Source organism: Ciconia boyciana, chromosome 9 (assembly GCF_034638445.1).
Source record: "Ciconia boyciana chromosome 9, ASM3463844v1, whole genome shotgun sequence".
In the NCBI taxonomy this organism is placed as follows: Eukaryota; Metazoa; Chordata; class Aves; order Ciconiiformes; family Ciconiidae; genus Ciconia; species Ciconia boyciana.
Window position 1 is genome coordinate 4,110,657 of NC_132942.1, and position 26,424 is coordinate 4,137,080.

General features: G+C 42.0%; 1 protein-coding gene across 8 annotated transcripts in view; it reads right to left on the bottom strand.

The window, feature by feature from the left end:
• Nucleotides 1-13,856: 13,856 nt before the first annotated feature.
• The window catches only part of MACROH2A1 (macroH2A.1 histone), a 47,376-nt gene continuing 34,808 nt past the window's right edge, over nucleotides 13,857-26,424 (bottom strand). For 6 of the 8 annotated variants that reach the window (XM_072872123.1, XM_072872121.1, XM_072872122.1 and 3 more), the window contains 3 exons: nucleotides 22,530-22,619; nucleotides 19,163-19,337; nucleotides 13,857-14,593 (listed from right to left, as the gene is read on the bottom strand). In XM_072872123.1, the coding sequence (XP_072728224.1) occupies nucleotides 14,428-14,593; nucleotides 19,163-19,337; nucleotides 22,530-22,619 (431 nt within the window). In that variant the 3' untranslated portion in view covers nucleotides 13,857-14,427. Of the gene's footprint in view, nucleotides 14,594-19,162; nucleotides 19,338-22,529; nucleotides 22,620-26,424 lie in introns of those variants that run through there. The other 2 variants (XM_072872124.1, XM_072872126.1) reach the window with 2 other exon arrangements.

Sequence of the window (26,424 nt, forward strand, 5' to 3'; positions counted from 1 at the left end):
TAGGGTGATCCAAAGAAAGCATATGGTATGCTCTTAGGGTCTGAGAAGAACAAGATCAGAAAAATCTCCCCTATGGAACTGTTGCCTTTGTCCAGGATGTTTTGCCAGGCAGCATAACCTGACTCTATTGAAAGAGTGGAATTATTGTTATATAGCTCTAAAAACACAGTATCAAACTATACATGTAATTTGAGGCTGTTTATTAAAAACTTTTTCTCCAGCCTGTGGTTCCCTCTGGTTTAAATGTTCTCAACTTTTTTTTGTCAAATAAGTAACAGCCTAGAACAGTATTTTTAGGAAAAGATGATGCTTGGTGATGGCTGGGGATTCTGTGGCTTTCACCACCCTTCAGATGGCTTGGACTAATGTGTATACTTTTCAAGAAAACAAAAAGAATTAACAATTTGAAGGTTTTAGCTGAAACACCGTCCAAGACAACTCGCAACTCTTCCTTTGTGTTAGCTGATGTGAGGGTTTTTCTTTTTTTTCTGAATATAACTAGACTTTCTGAGTCTCTGTACACCTCCCCCTAGGTTTTCTTTCCTTTATTTTTTCATACTTTCCTCTGGTTTTTTTTCTTCATCCTTGTTGCTCACTCATTCTTTCATTTCTCTGTGTGTTCCTCCCACTGTCCATTCCTATTTTGCTGCTTCCCTTCCCGTTCTTCTGCAGTTCAAAATTACCTTGTCTTGAACGGTTCCAACTAGTCCTAGCAAAAGCTAGCTCCTTGTCAAGGCCAAATTATGTTCTTGATCTAATGTTGGGATCACATCTGATCCCAAATGTGCCTAGATTAAAAGGGACAACATTATAGAAAGACTGGAGAGGAGAAGGTGGCAGGAAAGCTTGGTGAAGTGTGCCATGGAAAGTCCCAGGACCCCTGCTTTAGTTCAGGCTGACTTCCACAGGGCTATCAATAGCCAAGGGAGGAGGATGAGATATGAACAAGAGCTGGAAGAAACCATGCAGAAAACACAGCATAATGTCTCAAATCTAGAAACAGAAGATGAGTCTATATGCTTTGAACTTGTAAGATGTAGCAACTCAAGGCCTGGATTTTATTTGAATTTTCTTAAAAGGTAGCTGGGGGTGGGGAAGTGACTGGGCCTAGGAAGGCAGTATCAGAGAGGTCCTTAACAAGGAGTATCTGAAGGTTTTTGTCTGATTCCCACTGGCTTGTGGATGAGGTCACTGTTTGCTGAGGAAGCTGGAAATGCAGGAGGCTTCTTCCTTGTACCAGATCCTCTGCGATCCCTTCTCTCCTGCCTGCTGGACACTCCACAAAGCCTGGCCCTGTGGTTTCAGTGGATGACAAGACCCACCAGGAACTACTCGTAGTGATGTGGGATTAACTGTTGTGAAGGATGACTAAAGTCCTGAGATTTCCTCTTTGCCTTCTCTGCCCAATTCATGCTTCTTGACAAATCCATTGCTTGACTGTGCTGTCACCTCCCCTCAGTCCCCACTTCCTGGCTGCATCGCTCAGCTCTGGATTTTTAGGAAACAAAATGTTCTTCAGATCTAAAGACGGTGAAGAACTGCATTGATTTATGTGGCCTGAGATAATGGCCTCAGGCTGTCCTTTGAGCTTTTCTGTATTTCTTTCATTACTTCCCAAATGCCACTCAGGTTCCTACAAACTGAGTGATCAATGGTACTATACTAATGTCATTGACTTTGGTTAAACCTTTTTTTTCTTAAACTTTATCAGTGATGTGCACACTTTGGAAGTTCCAGACTATGAAGGAAGTAATAATCTGTGGGAAAGGCTGGCTGATGCTATTTCATTAGCCATCTGGCTGGGAGATCCTGATTGTACTACTTCAGACAGTTTTTGAAAGACTGTTGGAGATGTAAATGTTTAAATGATAATTAATAACAGTATTCATCTCAATGATTCTCTTGGCAAAACTCTTGCTTTCACATTAGCTTTCAATAAAGCTCTGCCACTTAAAACTTTCATTTTAAACAGCAAAATGCTTTTAAAGCTTCAGATTTAGAAGATTTTACAGAGCTTAATAAAAATTCACTTTTTGGGCAAAGTGTGGTTGACGGTTGTATTGGTACGGATGGTTTCTATTTAAAAATGTGTTCCTTTTGTTTGCTGCACCTTGCAGCTGCTGAGATTCTTCGTCTGGCTTCCTCTAAGTTTCTCTTACCATCTCACAGGCATCAGAAAGGGGGGCTGAGTGCCTCCAACAACACCAATGGAGAGAACTTGATTTTATTCTCTCACATGACTCAGCTCTTTGTATTGATGTGCAAAGGATCTGGACAAGTACCAGAGATGCTGGGGAGAAGATGCTTTGTGATGGCCACAGTAAATGGGATGGTCAAACACTCCACCATGCTTTACAAACTATCATTAGATATGCAGGTGGCAGGATGGCCAAGTGCACCAGGCCTTCGTGTAGGAGAAATACCTTTAATCCTTACCCCTGTTCTGTGACCAACCTACCAGGTAACTGGGCAAAGTGCTCCAATATAAACTTGTTGGGACAGAGGCTACTTGTTAGTTTTAAGTTGCATATAAGGCCTTATAGAGACAGTAATGACAGTGCTGTGGGAATCCCGCTAAATGCTGTTGGTTTTGGACTGGCATTCAAAGGACAGGTAAGCAACAGCAGAACGATAACCAGAGTAACATGGACCATTCCAAGAGAATAATTTAGGGAAGAAATTCACATAAGAATTTACTAGGTAAAACATCTGTCTGGGATCTGGCTCATCCTACTGTCACATTCGTGGATGCCCCTCGCTTCTCTAGGAAGAAGTTAGCACAGTGAAGAAAAGGAAATAAAAAAGTTAATCTCTTGTCTAACTAGTAGCTGTATCTCTTTACCAACTTAGCACTTATGGGCCATACATCCATGTAGGAACCCCAGTTGTACTTCTTTTTATGTGTATTGACTTAGTGGAGTGCAAACATGTTAAAAAGTTCACTTTCTCCTTTATACGAGTCTATAAAAAAGCTCTTAAAATGGAGTCATAGGGTTTCAATGAGACAAATGAATGATCAGCTGAGACCTAACAGTCCTTTCTGATGGATTAGGTGCTTTAGTGTGAGAAACTTTAAGATGCTAATCAGCCTGGAGAGTTTTCATGCCTCCAGCACTATGTAATGACACAAAATATTGCGATGCCTCCAAGTTATAATGGAATAGGCGAGTAGGATGCAGTAATAGGTATCACTCATGATATTTGATTCCAGTTAAAGCTACATTTTCAAAAGTCTCTAGGCAGCAGAGATTTCTTATGCATTTATGGGAATTTGAGTAAAACTAAACATATACACACTAGCTTGGAAATTTTTCTAACAGCTATTTGGACACAGTAATGTACAGAAATAATTGTAAACACATGCACAAGTAGATCAGTGTGTGTTTTCAGTGCCTGCTTTTAGGAGAAATAACGCTAACATGTTTTCTGAATTTTGCAAATGCACTGCAAAATTGCAGCTCAATAAACTTAACTTTATATGTTCTTCTAAACTGATGACACCAGTATAATATCAAGATGTTTTCCAGTTGGGATTTAGGAAGCTGTAAGACATGACAGAAGTGTTCATAATAGGACATTTCAGCACAAACTTTAACTCACACGGAGTTGATCCAAAATCAGCTCTCCAGCAAGGCATGTATCTGTTTACAACACTTGCTGTGGAAGGGATCGATCCCACAGCCAGAGTAGTAAAACACACATTTGCTGCAACAGCACAGAAGCAGGTCACAGTTACCAGAAGGAATAATTTACTGTACAGAGCTGTTACATTTTATTTCTGTACATTTGGAAATGTTGAGTTATGTCCTGCCACTTACATTTGCAGGCATGCAAGTGCTGTGTTTATATTCCATGTTGGTCACCGAGATCACAAACATGATCAGTCACTGAGAAAAAGAAAAAAAAAAAAGCAGGCTATTTCATCTGCATGTTTTTCTGAGAGTGGTATTGTTTTGGGAGATAAAGAGCAAAACTGAAGTGTTTGAAAACAGTTCCCAGGATAGCTCGCTCTCTACAGGCTTCACTGAGTCCAAAGGATGCACCTGAGCTAGTGCTGAAATGGTTAATTAATGGCATGGGGCTAGGAAATCAGCATTCATCCCTAGCACAACTGCTTCAGGAATTGTGCCAGGAACCAGTAGCTGAAAGCCTCACTAAAAACAACAGGACAACACTATTAAATGCCTGGAGTCTTAAATGGTTAGTAGCTTGTCAAGGTGACACCCTTGTGGTCTTTATTGAAGCGCAAGCTGAGAGACATCTCTGTTATTTATAGAAATGTGAAACCAATGCAGTTTTTGAGCATTTATGTTGTCATTACAAGAACAAAACGTTATCTGCACAATTACAAAGTTATATTCTGATAGGGATTCTTATTTAAGCCTGTTATATGCTTCAGCAAAGCAGAAAATCCCTTACTGAGCACCGTTAATAATGGAGCATTAAGAATACACTGTTTTTTCTTTTCTTGCTTTATATACATCTATTTTTAAAACTGGGTTTGGGTGCTTTCTAGGATTTATCTGCCGGGTGCTGGAGAGAGCTTTTCCCTGGACCTGGCGACAAGAAGGAATGTCTCTACAACCATTTCTGGTAATGTTCCCTGTGCCTTGCTGGGACCAGCCCTCTCCCTCCCACCGCAGTCTGCAGCCGGGCCTGGGACAGGGATTTAGGCGGGCGATGGAGTGAGGGGAGTTTGTCAGCTCTAGGGAAGGTGCATGGCCCAGGAGAGGCTGACAATGTTCAGAGATTCCCTTCTGTAAGGATTAAACTGAGCTTTCTTACGGAGAAATTAATGATATGATGCCAGAGGACTAAAATGCCTCTAATTTTGCCCCAGCAATCTTAGAGTCCAGTGAGGTGGGCATGTCCTCAGGGATGTCCCAAGCATGGACTCGCACCTAGGCAGTGCCTCCAGTGATGGTGGGGATCTCCTGGGAATCCCCCTTGGGGGCTGAGAGGGCTTTTCAGGCTGTGCTGATGTGCGGGGTCCTTGCAGCTGCTGGTGAGTGGCTGCTCTGGATGCTCCACCAGCAAATCTGACGGCCTCAGCCACCTGAGCCTGGGGAGTGCTGGGCTGCAGACCCAGCCCTACCCTCTCCAAACCCGGGAAGTAAAGGTGCAGCATCATTGTGTACAGATCTGTGATGGGTTTGGGAAATATAAAATAACGCCCTTTGAAATGAAAAGGGAAGGGAAGGAGTGTGAACCCCACAAAAGGAAGTAGGTGGGAAGGAAGGCAGGAAGGAAGGGCAGATGGGGTAACTCCTGGCAATTAATCCTTCCTGGAGGTAACCCCGCTCCCCTGGGCAGAACCTGCCTGGCTGCTCCTTCCGCTGCTGCTGCTTGTGCGCAACAGATGCATTGGCAGAACAACCAGCCAATGATAATAAAAAAGGTGGCCACTATCAATCAGGCTTTGCTTGTTGAGCCACTAGGAATTTGTATCTGGAAAGCTTCTGGAAGTGCTCCGCCGTTAGTGCTGTGTCTAGCTGAGGTATCATGGTCAGACAGCTAAGAGTGGAGCGATCAAAGGAACCTGCTTTCCTCCAGGGATTCCCACACTGCAGGGTCCTGTAGTTGGAGGGTGGTTTAGCAGGCTAAGCCGTACCTACTCCACTTAATGCCATTTGCTGCTAGGATCCATGGATGCATCTCCCCATGCTGTGGGAAATGAGCTTGTCTCTCCAGGTTTGTTAAGGCACAGCAGTAAATTAAGCAGTGGAAAAAGAACACAGAATCAAACCCTTTCCTGGGCTGGGCACTTGCAGAATTGGTAAGTGTAACATTAGCATTATGTGGCTTTATTATGGACACGTGCACACTTGGATTTAAAGGCCAGTGGCTAGACTGAGCAAACACTTAGTGCGGATGGGCGGAGGGAAAACATCTATTTTCTTGTGCCCGTACAAAGGATGACTGATTACAGCAGGAACAGCTGCAGTGCACTTGAAACTATAGCAGACCAGCTGATTCCTACCATGCTTCCCCAGCCAACTGGCAACACCTGAGACCTGCCAGGTAAAAACCAGGCTCTGTGCTTTGTCCAAGTCATTAGCTCCACTTGGAGAGAAGTGAGCAAGGAACAGGCTTTGCTTCACTGCTTAAAGAGTTACTCAAAAAGGAAAAAAAAATAACTGGAAGAAATATTTCGGTCCAAAGCAATATTTACTTGGGTGCTTAAAACTTTGTAAAATGCCCTGAAGGTCACAAGCCATTCATCCTGCTGTGTATTTCTCTTTAAGAAGGTGCTTGTAAGTACTACTGGAACACATGTGTGATGAGGGGTTGCCATGGCAAACAGGTTTTGGCACTATTTAAGACAGAGTTTTATTGCGCAGCAGAATAAATAAGCATGTTAAAGCCACATACAGTAACTTGTTGGCACATACATTAATGCTCCCAAGGGCTGCAATAACTTAAGCACCCTCCCTTTAAACATTCTTCAGCGTTTTTTCTTTTTTATTGACTACATGCATTTAGTATTAGGGCTAGGAATGTCCCATTTCCACCCCCTTTTGAAGTGAGTAATTGAGGCAAAAAAGGAGGACTGTCTAATAAATCATAAAGGGGCATTGTGCACAGACAAGAGGGGCAATTTTCCCTTTCCTAACATACATGAGGATAAGCCAGCGTGAGACCTGGCTGCGTACTAAATCCTGACTTGCTCCCTCTAGACATAGGAGTAGATCGGTGTGTTGATATTTCTGATGGAGCCTGAATAATCAGAAATAGTTTCACACCATTTTCTGCAGTTTCTGTCTTGCTCTTTTGTGCCAAGCCAGTCTTCTACCACATCACAGCAGCAAGCTAGTTACTTCAGCTTTAGTCATTTTATGAACCACCTGTTCTGTTCCCAGTTTGGCTCCCAGTTCACACCAGTGAGTCCCGTCAGGTCTGGAAAGGCTCCCAGCTTCGAGGAAGTGCCGCAGGGAGGCAAGAGGCAAATCTGTGCCTGTAAGAGGGCTCAGGTTTGTGGTGCTCTTAAAGGCGAACATAAATGGCACTTTATAATGAAAGCTCTGGTTTAAGAAGAGTTCTTAGTGTATTAGGCTGGGCTTTATTAGCTCAGAGGCTCTGCAGCCATGTGGGAGGTGTGACACTGGCTCCCTCTTCTGTGGGAAGCAGTAACTTTTCTGGTTTGGAGAACTTTGAAGCTGCCAAAAGCAGGCGAAGCTCACAAAATCTCCCCCATCCCCTCCCAGCTCGGAGACAGAAAAGCACCGGTAGTGCAGACGCGATCAGATAACGCCCGGCTGCAAGGCAAGTGACAGAGCTGCCTCCTCCCCTGGGGAGCCAAGGATGGCCGAGGTGCTCAGCCAGAGCTGGCAGTAATTTTTCTTGTTAAAACCTGGAGAATTGGCGTGTGTGATGGACCTAATTCTCTTTGTTTTCTCGGTGGGTAAGGAAGTTACTGGGGAAGAGTGACGGAAAGTACATCTTGCCCTAAAAGAAGACTGCAATCAGTGCTGGCTCCCGTTATACTTGGAAGAAAAATCTGTTTTGCATATTCCCTGTGGCTTTAGGATGAAAGCTGTAATGTATTTCACTCTTAGGGCCCTTTCTGCCTCTTGCCCCATTGCCAAGGTGACCCCACAGCCTTCAGCAAGGCTTGGGCCATTCATCAGAGCTACTCGTCTCTCCTAAACTTTCCTGTATGCTCAGCAATTGCTGAAGCACGCTCAAGCCTCATGAAATGGGGGAGGAAAACCCAGAGTTGATTACTTTATGAAACATACATGTTTGTAATATTGCATACTGATAGGTTCATTATGAATTACAATTTGCTGAATAAGAGAATTCGCGAGGGAGGGATAGTGCACGGAGAGAAAAGAAAGAAAAAAGGAGGAGGGTGATTTTTATGCCTATAAAGGTGTCTCCTGGGCATAACTGGAGTTGAAGACCTACCATTTCCTTCTAGCTGTTTGGATTTACTTGCAATTAAAGCCTAGTGGAGCTGTCAGAGGCTGTTGACAAATATATTATAACCAACTTGGGTTAAGCGAAAGTTACTTAAAATTAATCCATCCCTGCACAATACTCCTGTTTCACTTCAGAAGAATGTGCCAGGAGGAATAAGTACAATCCTGACCATGTTCAGAGAACCTCCTCAAGGTGGAAATTTGCAAATAGGGCTACTGTAGTATGTAATGAGAAGCTGCAGGGCTTTCAATTATCCCACATAGTCTGTCTCTTTGCAACTTGACTGACAGCTAATTATACTGGTGCCATTTTTTTGGCAGTGGAATTTAATCTCCCAGATGGAAAGCAAATCAATCTGCCCATCGCTGCAGCTGAGGCATACTTTGGCTCAACTTTAATTTATTCTCCTAAGCCTAAGAAGGCTAGTCATTTCAAGGTACAAAAATATCAGATTTCTTCTGTTAACCAGGCTGGTGAAAAAGTGTGGAAGAGTTGGGATTTCATAGGCTACGCTGTGAAATGTTGTTGCTCCTTCCTTTGTATTAGGAAACAGCGGTATCATCTCCCCTTGATTCCTGTTCGTGGAATCTGACAAGGAAGAAGCATTTACGAGCGGGCTGCTAGTGATAATGGTTAAGCATGAGTTGTGGAGGCATTAAGTAGGATTCTATGGAGGAATGAACTAAATCTCTGAAGAACTCGACACAAAAAGGAATCGGTGGCAATTTTCAGGCACTTTAGCCAGTGTGCAATAGCCCAGTTCCCACTGGGTTTCACGCCAGGGATATAAACACAATCCTTCTACTTACCTGCACTCTTCAGGCCTATCAATTATGCTGCTTCCTCCGAGTTGCTGTTACAACTTCAGGTATTACTGTCCTCTGCAAAACCATCGTAGAGCAGAGTTTGTGACTAGTTACCACAGGCTACAGACCTGATTTTCAAGTACCTGGGCACCCGCAGCTCCTGTCAATACTATTTTTCAGGCTAGAAAACCCAATTTTAGCTAGGATCAAGGGGGGAAGGGAACTCACAAAAACTTGGTGTTAATGAATGCTGGAAAATCAGAGCCTTATTTTTCTGTAAACTTTTGCCTGTTTGGCTAATGCTGTTCCAGCCTGTATAGGGGTATCTGTTTTGCTGTGTTATCTTTCCTTTTGGGGTACTTTCTCTGAATTCTTAATCTCTTAGATTATTGGATGTATGTACTCTGTTTTTGGAGAGTTTACAAATAGGAAGGTTCCTGACTCCCCTTTTTACTGAAAAAAAGCATTTCTAAAAGTGCTTTCTTCGCACCTAACGAGTCTGATTCCAGCCTTCCTCGCACTTGTACAAACACATAGCCATTTTACTGACTCTTCCTTAGTACACATGGAGGCTGAAAGATTATCAGCTCTCCTATCTATTAATACTTATCTTTTTATATTCGCACATCATGCTTATAACTAGTTGATGCTGCTCCTAATGAGCCCTTGAATGACATTTTATAATTATGATGAAATCTTGTACATGGAAGCATTTGTTCATGACAACTCTCTGGGGAACAGATGTTCTGACACTGTCCCATCAGTGCATTCGTTACCATGCTGCACGTCGTATTTCTGCAGTGTGATAGTTAAGAGGGAGCCTACGCAATGCCCTCTTAATTTGTAGCAGAGAAATCATTCAATAGATGATGGGACTGCTAATTAATCTAGTCCGTGGGAAGAATGATCAATACCTGGGGAAAAACAGTGCAGGAGCAACTGAATGGGGGCTTGGAAAGTAACATCCTGTGTGTCTCGTAGCTGACGTTTGAGGTTATAATGCCACTTAGAGATGCTAGCTACAGGCATTTCTCTGAAAATGTACGTGTAGCAAATGGCAATCCAGCATAATCTGGAAATAACCAGCTGAATGAAGCACTACGAGGAAACCCACCATTCTCACCAGATGCCAGACCTCTCTTTGTAAAGTGCTGTAAAACATTGGCATGTCCTAACGGCTAGAAACTGGGACCTCTTCCGGTGTAACCTTGCCAGCAGGGCTTGCTTTACCCAGGGGATGAGTTTCAGGGCACAGTTGTAACAGTAAGGTGTAAGAATGGCCACCGCCTTCAGGGTAGGGACATGGGGCTCTGGGACTCTTTAGGTGGAAGCGATGGTTTGAGCTCGGTACCCGCTGGCAATCGGCACTGTCCATAAGGCAATAAAGTACGCTAATGGGGAGGGACCATACTTAGAACACAGGCAGCTGCATTAGTGGTCAGTTTCCAGATGGTTTAAGATTTATTTATTGAAAATTAGATCATTTTTAAAAACAAATCCATAATTTACTAGCCTTAAACAATTATTTGTTCTTAATTATCCTAGAAGTTTAAATACTGATGACAAAATGTACAGCAGAAGACCTAAGACCTCAGAGCCAAACGCAAGGACTGCAGTGCGATCCTGCCTATTGCTTGTCTGGAAGTGGGGGGCAATGGGCTCCCCAGGCTGCGAACGGGGATCGGAACGGGCACAGTCCTAACGCATTTCTGTACCTCCCATCAGAGATTGTCCCTGCTTGGCCACCTCACTTTTCCTGATGCCCCAATCTCTGCTGCAGTTGTACCTCTGAATTTGCCAAAACGCTAAATCCAAACTTCCAAAAAGTTGACATCCAGAAAGAAGCTGAAGGAAATGCAGCAGGATTCGTTAGTGAATCTTAAATTAATTGTGAAGTATGGGGGAGGGCTGATTTCAGTGGAATGTAACATGAGCCTGAAAGTCTAACCTGTCCATCAGTGCACTAATCATCCAGAAGACACATCTGCATTACTGTTAGCAAATAATCTGCCCGTCCCAAATTGTTTTAGAAAAGTAAAGGTTATACAAATGTTGTTATTCATTGCTCTCATTTTTCAGGATTAAAAAAACGGACTTCAGGAAACAAGGATTCAAAGAGGCAGATGAGCTACAGCGTGGGGATGAACTCTTCTTCTTCAGGGGTGGGAAATGACCCCAAACTTGTATTTTTGCTTACTTCTTCTCTGGGGCACAGTACCACTTCTGTCAACAGCTAATTGCAGCTATAACCCAGCCTGGCAACCTGACCACGAGTGGGGCGGGATAATTATACCAGCTCCAGAAATCATACAGGCTGACAATGTAGAATGAGAAAAGCTTTGGGATGAGGACAGGCTGTAAAATCAGAGGGCGCTTCTGAAGTTACGCAGTTTGATGCACCCTAAGGATGGTGTACAATGAATCTTCTCTTCTGCTGAGGAAAAAGTCAGTGGACTAAAAGCCGACTGTTAGTGGAGAGCAGGATTTGAAATGGGGAATTGAAAACACATTTTGGCCACAAAATGCTTTTAACCTTTAAAGTATTTACTTTAAAGTATTGAAACGGTTAAAGAGAGAATGTCCATTTCAACTGTTGTTTTCAGATAAGATCCATAACGGACTTGCCAATAAAAGAACAAGCTGTAAAGGCACTTTCACTGAGACTTTCCATACGTGGCCTTCCCAAAGTGTGATTAATTTATTTTTTTGCAAATGGAGCTTGCACATTCAGCTACAACAAGCGAAATGCTAGGGAGATTCCCAAAGCAATGTTGTCCTGGCCGCAGTGCACATGTCAGCAGGAATTTCTTCTCCTGTTTTTCCTGTTATGCACGTAACCTGATATGTTACCTTTTAGGTTCTTGAATATATGCCATAATCTACTCGGGCTGCCCTGTGTGGCTGAGTTCAAGCTTGCCCTGGGCTCTCTGGCTTTCTTGACAGAGCCTGCTGGATTTCAGGACCTCAGAGCAGAATTCTTCAGGCTGTGGGAAAGGTGGGCAAACGCTGAGAGGCAGGGCCGTGTCAGAGACCGGCTCGCTCCTCCTCCAGGCAGACTCACCTCGCTACAGGTGCGGTGGGGACCAGCTGTGCAGTGGGTCAAGGTCACTTGTGGAACAGGCTGGGTCAAAGCAACAGAATCGGGGTATTCTCTGAACACACTGAGGGTTTACAGGCTTTTGAATGGATAAGAAAGAGGGGGATGCTCTGGCATTTGTACAGAAGCAGAATACGGTGATGCCCCCACAAGATCAGGTTCAACACTGTTAAATGATTTTACACAGGAGCAAAACATGGTCCATAGTTACGAGTTAGAATGAGAAGAGAGACTTTCTGAAAGCTCTTGGGCTGTGGCCCTGCCTGCCACGGGAAGCACAGCATTCTCCTTGTTCAAGGTAATGTAAAAAAAAAATCCTCGATAACTGTTTTTGGTCACACTGGGCCATGGTGCTGAGAGCTCAGATTCTCGTCAGGTGGGAGATGTTCATTTTTTTTGCAGAAGGACCTGAATCCAAGCAAAGCAAATGGCACATCGCAAGCAATCCCAATGAAATCACGGGAGCTATTTATGGAGCCGGCAGCTGAATAAGCAGATGAGATGTGAGGCCAGAAGAAGCAAGTCCATGTGATTTGGATTACAGTACAGTTTGCTTTGGGATTTTCTAGTTGAAAGACAAAAGGTGGCTCTCCCAGCATGGTGTAACAGTGTAAAAGACACATTTATAAAATGCCACTGGAGGCTGTACTTTTAACTACTTTGAAAATCCTTGTGGACAAACACTTTTTTCTCTTTCCTGTTGCTGACATTAAAATTTTGAGACTTTAAAAAAGTGAGACTTTATGCAGTAAATACTCCAGTACAAAGAGACCAAGAAGCTGTAACCTGTACTCATTTTGATGTGTGCATTCCTTCTGTGTTAAAAATCCCCTTTGGTGCTGAGAAAATGAGGGCCCTTCTCACACCACGTGTTTCCTCAGGTACCTGCTCACCCATGCTTTTTTCTATTTTTCAGTCCTTTTAGTGACACCTAGTGAAATTTCTGGAAAGTGCAGTTTCAGTTTTCTTTTAACTGTAAGAATCAATACAACTGCAGTTCCACAGACTTCACAACTAAATGCTGAAGTACTGCACCTTATTTATTGCCACTTGAAGGGCTCTCCGAAGAATGATACCAGATGCATTTTGGCCATTGAAAAATGTTAAGTTTGGACCATACTATGGGCTCAATACCTTAAGTATTTGAGGCACAAAATAAATTTACTCTTTCCTCCTTCTAACTTTGTGTATGTGTTTAGAATAACACTGTTATTTTAAATTTTGACTTCTGTTGTTCGTCTACAGCAGTCCACTTGAAAGCTGCAAATATCTGGACTTCTACACAAAACCCCAAACTCTTGCAGGAGCTTAAGCTGCACATTTTTCATATTTGGAATTCCTGAGCTTACTGAAAAGTCAGTCAGATTTGGTCCGCTCATTGCTCTGGATCAATCCAGAGTGGATGCGAAGTACTCTTTCATCAGCAAATGACATTTTCAACAGAGATGGAAAACGTATGCTTACTATCTCGAAAGTAGGCTAAAGACTTCAAAGGAAGAGCTTCCTCTTCAGAGCAAGCATTCATATGTGATAGCTTTGAACATGTAACCTCTTCTTTCTCAAAGTACAAAACCAAGTGGCTTCCGTAAAGGTTTATGTTGGTATGGATTTCAGCTGTGCAAATGATATGGCAACCGATACAAACCAGGCTCATAAATATTTGGAAAAAAATACAAAATGGCTTGAAACAGACCAACATTAAATGACTGGAACTAGTTCAGAAAAAATCCTAGGTCTTGCTTGATCTAAAAGGCCTCAACCTCCCAAACTCAACAGCCAATTAAGTCAGATTCGGAACAGGAAGACCTGAAGCACCCACTGGAAAGTCTGAATGCTCACAGGAAAAAGATCTGATTGTGAGTTCCACGGGGCACGCACCCATCCAGCCAGCACAGGTAAGAGGCCCAGCATCTCCAAACACGTTTCCAGGCCACTGGTTCACGTCTGGTGTTTTATCATCCCCCTCAGAGCTAACTTTTCAGAATGTAGAAAATGAAGGCTTAAGGGAAAAATTAAAGTACACCACCAGCAACAGTTCAAACATTTTACTAAATCAATTCACACAATTTCAAAATTGTAAATATAATTAAGGACAACGGGGTTTCTGTATTTTTTCTTCCAGATTTATCATTAAGACAATAAACAAACACAAATTAGGTTTATAGCATCTGTTCTTTTAAAAAATGAAAGGAACGCCACTCGATGTATTGATAAAGCACCACAACACAGTTACAAAATAGGGTCGGCCTGTTTCTTTCACAAGTAAAAGACTACATACTCCTAACGGCTTTCTGCTTCAATCCATACTTCATTAAAATAAAACTATAAAATCTCCTAGATTACACTAAGTTCAGACGATGCCTGGTATACAGTGCATTAACAGCAGTAATGCCAACTATCAGTGCCAACATAAAACATTTTAGAAAGTAAAAACAAAACAAACAAAACCCCCCCAAAACAAAACAAAAACCAACAAAAATCCCACCTTTATTCCCCTAGATGAGCAAAATTTAAAATAAGGGATGCTCTGCTTCACAATGAGTTAAGGATTTGGGGAGGACGATGGGCAGAAGAGGGGGCTAGGACTGTAGCTTTCTAGGCTTAGTTGGCATCTAGTTTGGCCATTTCCTGCACATATATCCCTATACTCTCACTGTCAAAGAGCACGAAGTACACCGTCTTGATCGAAGAGGACATTGTTGACACAAAATAGCTGGAGATGGCTTTCAGGATCAGCTGAGCAGCCGTTTGCTTTGGGAAGCCATTTCTAGAAGGAGAGACAAAAAAAAGAATGGAAATCAAGACTTGCTGAACAAGCTTTCGCTGGTATAACCTTGCAGGGAACGCTCAGTCTTTTTTCTACCCCAGCACGGTAAATAAAGCTACAAAGCCAGTGTTTACAGTCTGAATTAGAAGCTACAAACTTGTTTGTTTAGGCAAGACTTAAAATGTTCAAACAGAAGAAAAGCATTCACAAAATATGAATACAGAGTCCACACACATTGATGGCTTGAACCTTACAATATCTGATGGGTCAATTATGCTCATTTAACAGACAAGTAAACCAGCGGCCAGTCAGGCTGAAGTGTTCAGGAAAGCAGCATATACGTTCAGAGTTGCAGAGTCAAACCCATCCTGAAAGCAAACTGACCATTAAAGAAAAATAAAAAGGGATAGAGAACTTGATATAGAAAATGAAGCATGAAAAGACACAAAGTACAAAATGGTTTTACCACCATCAATGGTTAATAATCTAGCACAAAATTTTAGAAGTTACTTGTACAGCCTTGCTGCAGACCGAAAAGAAAGAGAGAATGACTTCTGGTAGTTTGGTAGTGAGAAACGATGCTGGCAACACTCTTACCATTCCAAATGTGGTAGAAAAAGTGAAGCAGGCTGCATGAAGGTGAGCAAATCTGCTCTCCTGGGCCACAGCGAGCCTCATGCAGATGGGGTCAGTCTAACTTTACTGGGCTTGGAAAGCCAAAGTAGCTGTGTCAGGGCTGAGGACAGCCTTAAGGGACTCGATGGCTTTTCTAAGCCAGCCTCAGCAACACTTCCAACGCTCCTTACATCCTTTTTGATTACAGGCTGATTCAATGTAAGTACAGTCCTAAGAAAAATATCTTGAAAGACATCTGCCTGGTATCAACCAGAGAGATTTAGAAACCAGAGGCCTTTCTACTCCTCTAGCAATGCCTAAAGAGGGTCCTGCCTCCTTCTTCTGGAGAAGCCACAGACAAACAGAACAAACCCTGCTGCTTTCTCAGATGACAAAACTGCAAGACTGAATTTCAAAGCTCAGTGCCTCATCTGGGAACCCTTCTTACAAGCTTTTTCACATTTTTATCTAGCAGCCCTTGTCTGAAAGTGTAATCTAATCTTAAAACAGGTCAAGCACAAGTAGAATGGTCTGAACAAAGCCATGACCTGAACTGCGAGTTTTACAGGTCATGGCAAACTCCTGAAATTACAGCTGGTAACCACTTCGAATGTGGCCTAAGCTTTGCCGCGGTATTACTCGTGAAGTACTGCTACCCACCAAGACTGTGGTTTTGCCCTAGCCAAAGTCTGAGCACTCCCCGAGCCGCAGGGAAGCGTACTGCAGTAATCAGCCTGAAGGCGATGGGACACGATCACTCTGTTACGAGGAGGACCCAAACAGAATTTGAAAGAGCCCATTGAACATCACTTGGCTGCCTGACATGCACTTACAGATAAGTCAATACTCCCTGTTATAAAGTGTGTACTATTAATACTACTAATAATTTACGATTACATAGATGGCTGAGTTTCTCAGGAGTTTTCTCAGCAACGCGAAGAAGCTGGGCTAACTTCACCTCTGGCACTAACAGGTGCAACATCACTGAACATTTGCTCACTGAAGCACCAAGCTCTGATAATAGAATGCTGTTGTACTCTCCCTCTCATTACATGCTGCAAGACACAAAATGAGAAAGGCAACTGCCTGTGTCATGGCCCACGTACTGCACATTACCCTACCATAAAATATACTCCGAGAGCAATTCTGTGGTACTGCTGTCTGTAATGTGATATCATACATGCTGCCTGAAGATAATTCTTGTGATATTTCAAAAATGGTGACATGAAATAGCTCATGCTGTTTCTTTCTGTTCTGAAAAGGCCCAATTTTTTCTTTTACTGAAGAAGAATTAAAAAGGAAAAAGCATTGTGGAAAAAACCCTGTACTATTCCAAAGCCAAACGAGCTGACGAGGGAGAATCAGCTGTGTGACAAGTTAATCAACTGAGAGCGTAGTTTTGACATAGGAGCTACTTCCTACTGTCAGCTTACATAGAGAAAAAGACACAGACTCAGCGTGCCTCCACATCTGATCACTTGCTAGTTACTTATGAATGCTGCACCCTGGCATATATTGAACAGATCTTTGAGGAATTTTGCTCCTGAGCAGGAATTGTCATGCAGGCCAGCATCAAAATCAGGGTATACACCGCTTCTGAACTGCTCACAGGGGACTCTGAAGTCCTACAACTTCCACTTCAGTAGTGTTCCAGCAAGGTGGTCACAACAGGGCAAATGAAAGAAGAGCAGCCTGGTCAAAGGGAGGCATGCACAAAGGGAAGCCGATTAAAATAAATTGTTTAGGACCACTCCCCAAAAGAAAGGAAAGAGAGTAGAAAAATCAGAAGAAAGGTGCTGACCCAACGGCCACGTGTGGGCTGCAAGAAACAGAAGCCTCTTGCGTCTATCTACTGGTCTGAGATAAATTCTTGTGAAAAGGCAGTTTGAGACTTTAGCCAAGCTAGTGTCAATTCAGATCAAAGTCAGCACCTCAGAATGAAATCCCTACTCCGAGGATGATTTTATGTTCAATCCCTAACTCTCCTTTCCCTGTTCTCCTGCCGGCCCTACCCGACTGAACTCTAGGCTACCCCTGTACAACACCCAACTTGTGCTTTCCACAAATTGGCTGTAGCTGAGCATCTGGCCCACTGAAAGCTACAAGTATGCTATTTTATTTCCCCCCGTGATTTATTTGAACTGCCCTCATGTAATCCCATTCCTCAACTATAAAAGAGAATGAAACTGTTTATGTGGGTTTATTGGGTGATGTCTGCTTGACAGATGTCTGTACTAGAATAGCTGCATACATGTGGTGTCTTTGGCATTTGTTGTCTTTAAAAGCTTTACTTTTTTTTTTAACGCTTCTGACTTCATAAAAACTCAAGTAAAGAGTATTGTCAGACTATATTCTGCTCTCTCAAAAATTAATTTATGCTTGAATATCTCTAAGAGAAAAAAGGGAAAATACACGACCTCATGTATTTCTCAAGGCCTGTTGATTCCTCTCCATCTTTTAAAAGCACCACTTCAACTGGCTTGAGTGAGAATGCCGTGCATATGCCAAGCTGAGAACTCAGCCACAGATCTTGCCTGTCAGTAACCAGACTTCATAACAGAATGTGAATCTCATGATTATTCAGGGTTTCACCACCTTCCAACACCAATCAGCTACTTTGCAACAAGGGCTGGGAATGGTTCTTTGCTGGGAGCTATCCAGAAAAGAAAGGGCTCTGTGGAAGATACTGTACATAGCCTCGCTTTAGGCACCTACATAACCAGTTCTGTGGTCACTCTACAGTCCATGGAAGAATACAGTTTCTCCTAAAGAGCAATTCAGAGCTTCTCTTTGTACTGACTAGCCTGTGAACCTGGCAGCTAATTCAACAGGTTAGTATAAACCCTCCGCTGTATCTCTCTACCATTCCACAAAGTTTGCTCATGTTATCGCCTTAAAATGACACCCATGCAAATTAACCTTATTTGGAGCTTTGCCTGATGCAAGTCGCTTAAATTTATTATCCTAGTGAAACTTCTGTTTCTTTATTGTCGTTCACCCAAAAGCTCAAATAGCACTTCCTGCCCTAACCCACAGAATATGCAGGAATTAATCTAGTGTTGCAACACGGCACAATGGGAAGAATATTCTTGCTGTGCATCAGCCAACTTCTTTCACAGCAAATTCAAAAGGGGCAGTTGTTCAGGGTTAAATACACAACTGTGTAATTCAGCCTAGATTTGGCCCTTGGTCTTCATACTGAGCCATCATTACGGGCCAAGTGTTCCAAACCCAAGAGCCTCAGATTAAAAGCATAGTCCGTATTTAAACTCTTAAGAATGAGATCCAACTTTCAAAGGCACTGAGCATCCTGTACAAAGCCAAAGGACCTTAAGTTTAGACTTCGGCTTTCAGAAACCTTGACAAAGGCTTTTAAGGCCTTTTTTTTCTGAAAGAGTCCCATGATGTAAACTGCATGGAACTCAGCTTACGGTTTCGGGTGAAAGCTTGAAGTGACTCTGCAGATCCTGAGAATTCCACCTCAGGTTTGCTGCTTAAACGAACGCTAAGCCATGTCTTCCGGCCATCCTAAGACATGTTGTATTCAGTAAGTTTAAGTATGCACTAAACCTAGGTATAATAGATCCCTTTTCTTCATGTTCTCCTCCACATCCCCAATTTATATGAACAAATTGATAGTCTGAAAAAAGTCTTTTAATATCCTCTTAAAAAGTTTGGTTTATGCTCTTGAACCTATTCGCATGCTTTAAGGTTCTGCAGGGATCACTACTAGACCTGCCAAAGTTGAACTAGTATTCAGGAGAATACTGCAGGCTCCATGCGCAGCTTGAAAGAACCTAGAAGAAACATTTCATTCAGGGAACTGATCTAAACACACAAGAATAAAGTCAGCATTGTAGCAATGGGTTCTGTACATGAGAAGGGACTGGAACACATGAGATGGCACTTAGACAATGTGACCTATTTGGCATCGGGTTTGTGTAACAGCCTTACCTGCCACTGCCAATTGAAGGAAATGCAATTGATTTCAGCTTCTTTTCATCAGCCAGAGCCAAGCAGTTCTTCACTGTCTTTTCCAGCAGCTCCTCGCATTTGTCTGAGCCCCAACCTGGGCTATTACAGTGGATCACAAATTTCGCGGGCAATCCGTGGCCAGCACTGACAACAGCTAGTAAGAACCGAAAGTGAAACATAATTGCTTTCCTCTCCTTAGGATTAAAAAAGTGCATATGTAATTAAAATAGCAAACAATTGACAGACATTCCTTTAGCCCCAGTGAATGTTTTAGATTACAAATCACACAGCCTTAAAACATAACAACATGATTACAGAGACTTTGTATTTTCCATTTCCAGCTGCACTTCGCTGTGGTAATTTATAAGTCATAGCTATAATCGAGCTTATTTTAGAGAGAGCAAGAATTCATGGCCGACGTCAAAGGAAACACACGTATATTAGGGATTGTGCAAACTTGTGTAACGTGTAAGGAGAAAGGCAAGTAATCTGTTAGAATGCAAACCCGTTCAAGGGATGGTCTTGCTTTGGTTCAGGTTATTGCAGAGCTACAGTAAATATCAGGATGCTAGACAGTCACACAGAGTTATGACTTGTGTGACCTTCAGCTACTCCTGCTAAAATCACAGTTTGTTTAGCGAGCTTCTGATCACACTGCAGCCAAACTGGATCAGTTCAGAGCTATTAGTGCTCTGCAAACTGGTAAGGAAGGCTAGAAAAGAGGTGAATTAAGATTTTTGCTTTATTTCCAGCTTTGTGTCTGAGTAACTGAAGTAAAGAAGACATTTTGTGTGATTTCAAGCCTTTGGGCCTGGTCTTATTCGAGCTTTTTTGTGTGGGGTTTATCCATGCCCACTTAAACAACGCTGGTTTTAGTTTATCTCCTTTATCCATTCTCGACAGACAGTTGAAGAGGATGCATTTATAGATTCACAATGTTTGATTCACACTGTTTATACCAACAGGCAAGGCCTCGTATGTACAAAGAAACGGAGAAGAATTTTTACCATGCTAAACGTATATTATCACCACGATACTACCATGGATGTGTGGGGACTAAGAGGATGCAGCACAGCCTGCCTACAAACTACTGACAGCCAGGGATTCTCCAGACAAGGGGCCTTTGCTCAGCAGGAGAACACATTCTGGGTTCACCACTTCCCATCACAGACCAACAACAGACCGTGCTCTGCCTGCCAGAAAACAGGATAAGAGGATCACTGCCATTTCTGAACCCACAGGTCTGTGGTTGCAATTAAAAGCTTGTAACTTTGGTTTGTTTTTAAAAAAAAAAAAAAAGAGGGAAGAAAAACACCCTAATCACAAGCTGAGGGAAGAAAAACAGCTAGTCGAAATCTCACAAGAGCATACACCGAACCTTCATAAAGAGTCAGTCCCCTAATATGCACGCTTTGGGATATAATCAGACGCAGCCACAAAAGTGTAGGTATAAAATGGCAGCTTATGTCTTCAAAACCAATAATAAAAATACCAGTAATTTTAAAAAAATGAAAAAAATCAGGTTTGTGAAGGTGCTTAGAGGCCAGAAATCCTCTACTCCATTCTGGAATGTTTATGAGGCATTTTGTTATTTAAGTATAGCAGAAATAACTCTTGGAGCACAATCATCACATATGGATACTATCCTGTAGCTGTTGCAGAAAAGAGAAAATAGACTTTGTCATATGGCATTGTGACCGGAGGTTAATCAGAAGAGTACATTTTGAAGGACAATGGAAGCACAAGCATTTATGTTCTTACGGGTTCATAGATTCTCAACATGTTGAATAGCCTCCGTGTTAGGCAATACTAATTTGTCATAATGTGCAACTAAAATGTTGGCAGATTCAGAATACATCATAAATCCAAGAAAAATCTATTAAAAGCAGCTGACATATCTCTAGTCAGATGTGAAATGTGGATATCTTCATTCTAAAAGAATAAAATACTGTATTGATACGCATCACCAACTTTAATATTTCTCAGGGAGTGTTCTCTAGGGTAGTCATTAATTAAGTCATTAGGATTCTGTTGAGGACAACTGTTAATTACCAAGAGCAGTTGTCCCTTACTTCAAATGCAAATGCTCTGACAGGGGAAGTAAGTTACGCTTTTGCTGTAGAAAAAGAAAGAGGACCATGGCCACGTTCTGTGCTAGTTACAATTATATTCCAGGTAAGGATCCTGGTTATTGGTAGATTAAAGGGATACCCACATAATTGAGAAATCTGAAAACTGCGTATCAGTATGATTGAGAAATTGATGTGCACCAATTCTTCTCTAGAGTCCTCCAACAAGTCCCTAACAGCCAGTTTGTGCCAGTGTAGTGTAGAGCTCCCCGCGGGGTAAGACTGCCAAGCAGCCCTCAGATCTGAGGGATGCACTGGCGGCTGAGAAAAAAATCTTTTCTCTCCAACTTGCAATCTATTTGTAAGCAGTTTGGTCTGGGCTGATAAAGAATACTGTACAGAAGTAAGCAAAAAAAAAAATGAGTAACTGGTTGTACATATTTTTGCAGAACAAGAATTCCAAGAAAAAGTTATTAAAAATTTTAAAAAGCAAGGAAAAACACCCCCATGTATTAAGCACCAGAAGTAAACAGTTGTAATTTTTCCTGTCAGAGCTGAAGTCTTACATCTCCTCTTCAGCTTTAGTCAGAATTCGTTTACAAAACTGTGCACACTGTATTTATTTTTATAGCATAAACACAGATGGCAGAATCAGCCTTCTATATGAACAACATGTATCAGCAATTTCACAGATGGTGTAAAATTATATATCGTCATTACCAGACTTTATTACTCACATAGTAGATTTTTCTCAGATATTACATAAATTTTGATAACTAGGCATCAAAAAGTCATAAGCTTTTATAGTGATGATTTTGGCACCGATTAAACAAAGTACCCAAGCAGATGCTTAACTTTAAGCATGTGCTTAAGTTCAGTGAAAGTCAGCGGCACTTCAGCAAAGCAGATGTTTAACAGGGTTGGACTCAACTGTTCTGAAAAGCAAGCATCTAATTAATTGCTTTTCTGAACTGTGCCCTTAATAATCAACATCCATTGTGTATGCGTGTACCTGTGAACAGACTGATTTTCCTTGTAATACTACACCACTACGCCATTTCCCAGATGCCTTGGTAAAGGTTACTTAAGATGCAACGCGTGTATTTTACCTTTGGAGAACACAAATATCGTGTAACCCATAAAAGTTGTCTGCAGACAGCATGAACCCAAGCGTTGTACTAGAACGAGCCTGGCTGACTGCAATGAAGACCGCCGCCGGCAGCGAAGCCAGTGCCCGCAGTGTTTTGTTTGCAGGTTTCCGAAGCGCAGAACCTCACCTCCAGCTATGTCCAACGGCCCGTTCTTTTTGCGAAGCTCAATGACAGCTTCCACAAACTCCTTGCCGCCTTTCTTTTCCAAAGTGCTCCCTGAACAGAGAATTGTTATTTTACTCCTCTGACCCCAGGTTTCCGCAGCAGACATGTGACTCGTCATTATTTTTTATTACATCATTCTAGAGTTTTCTGCCCAAACATTTTTTTGGGGACTGCAAAGTAAGATCTAAACCTTTTGGGACTTCAGAATTAGCTAGTCATTAAAAACAACAACAACAACAACAAAAAGAAAAAACCAAAAAAGACAACCCTAACAACCCAAAAACCTCACATTGGTATCCCTTGCTAACATTCTCAGACTCCGACTTTAAAGTCAAAACATCTGACATGACAGCCCTACCTCCTTCCTCACCATGAGCATCCGTTAGTGTGAAATGTTCCAGAAGAATGTGCTAGCTCAAGAGCGGTTGAAGGTTCACAATTCCTTCCCCTAAGGTTCATTTCCCCTCTCTCTTACAAATTGTTTTAAAGAGCCATTTGCCACAATAAGAATTTGAAACTCACCTGATCTTGGTCCCTGACCCCAACAGGTGGCACCAGGAATGAAACAGTCTCGTGAGTGCAGCGGGCTGCTTTACTTGGTAACTGCCCAGCTTGTTGAGCCACCTTTAACCAAGAGGAAGAGCCTCAGAAATAAGGAGAATCTCTAAGGAACATATTCCTCCAATGAACTTCTCTAACTACAGCTAAGGAGCTGGACAAAGTCATTCTGGGAGGAGAAGAGCTGTGCAGTGTTTCAGGGCAACCAAAAAGTATGCTGTTTACAAAGGCAGTCCATCACTAAATGGTTTAGATCTTATTTTGCAGCTCTAGTTTTAAATATTAATATAAAAAAAACAGCCCAAGAAAGCATTTTCCTAACTACATAAGCATCCCACATAATTTTGCACTGTGCGTATTAATTATAAAGGTAGATAAGTAAAAAGCAGTGGTATCATAAAGGCTCTGATTTGAGACATTACTTTGAAAACTGATTTCCAAAAATTCAGAACTAGGATCTCTAAAGATCTAGACATTTATTTGGTGAAACCCCTTACTTTCACTGACGAAGAAAGAAAAAACGCATTTTCTGATGGAAGTGCACATACTGTATGCTCAAGGAAGCAGAGCCCCTCCTCCAAGATTCAGCTTACTGAACAGGGTTATAGCTCTAAGAACTAAGAGGACTGCAAGAGATGCTTTTGTTTTGACACCATTGCTAAATTTCTTCCAAAATGAAGATTAAAAGTTGAAAACAATGCATTTGTTTGTTCATTCAAAAATGGACTCTGTGACCCTGCCTCTATTTTGCTATTGGCAGTTTATTGCTTTTGGGGTACAAAACCTGCCGACAATTAAAAAATGTACGCCTTTTCTTTTGCCTTTTTCGTAACCAATTCACAATGGGTGTTTGCCAAAAGCTGGATTGCAAGGCCAGGTTGTGTAGGTCAGAGTGTAATTTGCTCTTTGTGCTCATTCAGGCTTTTTTATATAAATACTTCGGTCTAAGTTTATTCAAACTCCTCACTAAGAATTTTCTGAAACTCAGAGTTACCTATCCCTGTGCAACTGAGCGGAAGGCACCATCTTACAAATATCTTGGAAAAGACGGTAATGGCTTTATTCGTAGCAGCAAGGTGTCTTAGGAGAGTGTGCTAGGAAAGGAGATCCGCCCCAGAACAGAGGTGCTTGGAAATGCGCTGCCCTTCAAAGGCAGCGATACGGCAGACAGCACGACACGCGGTGCCCTGTGCCGAACCCGTCTAGCAGCCGCGGCTGACACCAGGGTCTTTTAAAATCACTCTGACAGAGAAGGGATGGGAAGGAATAGTCTTCCATTCTAGTTATATTCTTGTTGTACGTATTTCCATATCATTCCTACTTATAGTTGTATATATTCCAGTTATATTCCCCCGGAGTCCATGAACTCAGATCAGTCCTAAAACCCATGACATTCATAATCCTTAATTTCTCTTGTTTCAAGGCAAAACATAATTAAGCCTTGTGCAGAACCCAGGAACAGAAAAGATCTATTAAGTAGGTCATTTCTTTGCCATTGCAAAGCTGTTGTACATTTAATGGAATTTAGCCTAGTTTGGTTTAATTCAATCCAGAAGGATCAGCTTTTTCCCTTCTACTGGGAATTAATTTATAATTAAAAGCAATGAACAACCCTGTCAGTTTATTTCACGGAGCTCTCTTCTTGCAGACCTGGTACAAAGAAGAGCAAAAGTAGTATTTGGTATGAACCAGTGAGGTTTTCCGCATTTACTCCTCAGTTATGTTCTTCTTCTGATTAATAGTGGGGGTTTATATTGAAATTATATTTCAGAACTACGTTGTAAATTAGCTTCATCTGGGAAAGGACATACTGTATTTAACCATTTTCCACTACATTAGCAAGTTTCTTGATGGAAGTCTTGCTTCACAGCTTCAAGGTTAGTAGCTTATTTGCTCACAGGCATAAATATGTGCCACTCCCATGAGAATAAGATCATTATCTCATGCTTTCCAAGCAGGCATTGGTATCAGTGTTGAAAACAGCGTTAGCAGAAATTTAGGCTCTAAAATTCTCAGGGTAAGCCCCCAGTACATTTAAATTGTTAGGGAAAAAAACAACAAAAATTAAAAAAAAAATTTAGATGGGTAAAAGTTAATCATTGGAAGCTAAGCATTTGTGCACTTCTATTCTTTCTTACAGCAGTCAGAGGCAACAGGAACCTACACTAAGGAACGAGCAGTGCAGCTTCGAGACACAATTTTCTTTGTAGGGGAGCAAAGCATTTCTTTGTCGAAGGGTAGGAGACAAGCACATTAGCTAAATGAGTCTGACAGACTTTAGAAGCATATTCTTCAGATACAGGGTATTACGACACTTTTATTTTGATGTCTCTGCATAATGTTTAGCCAGCCAAGTCACAGCTGTCCCTGCCCAACAGGCTATACAGAGCTACATTCGCCTGCGTGTTACTCAGAAAGCAGCCCCTTCAGAAAAAGCAGGCGTTGTAGGACATGCCAGCTCTGCAGCAGGACGCGTGTCCCTCCAAGCCGGTATTGAAACAGGGCCTCAAGCATGGAGGGAGACGATTCGCATAGCGATGATGAGGTTAAGATGAGATGTAGAACAGAGGCTGGGACCAGGTGACTTTTTTTTTTTAAGTACAGTGGGTTGTCACCCTTACCAGCAACTTCTGTATTCAGCCCAAATTCCAATTTGCCTTCTCAAACTACCAAGGCAGTTCAGTTAAAGTACTGCTACCCTGTTAGCAAATCCTTCAAAATACTGTACGCAGAGAGGGGTATCGCTAAGATAAGAGTTACTCAGGGGACAATTCAGATACTGAATTGAGACGTCTGTCATGTTTTCTACCATGCCTTCTCTCATCGGTGTAGCTTAGATGACCGACCGCCTGAAAAATGTATGTAGCGTCACTAGCTGTGTGCTTGTGGGTGTGAGGACCGTTGAGCAGGGCTATGAAGGTAATTGGTCCATAAGGTAAAATATGAAAAAACTAACCAATCTTAAGAGTTCAGAAAATACAGATGGGCTAGATCCAGCATGTCAGATGTGAACATCTGAAACTTGGCATGGAGAGGGTGTACTGGAACTGGTTAGAAATCTAAAGATCAAGACTCAAACCATATTCAAACCAGGCATTTAACATGTCAAACAAACAATGCCGTAATTCATTTTCCTTGCTCACATGCCTGCATTGAACGTACTGTTCCTGCACTTCAAATTTTGGCGGTGCATTCTATTGTTACTTCTGAAAGTCTGATTGGGTGATAAAAATCAAAAATGCCTACTGAGTTTGCAATTATTCATTTCTTTTTATTATCAGTCAGGACTGCTGGAAGT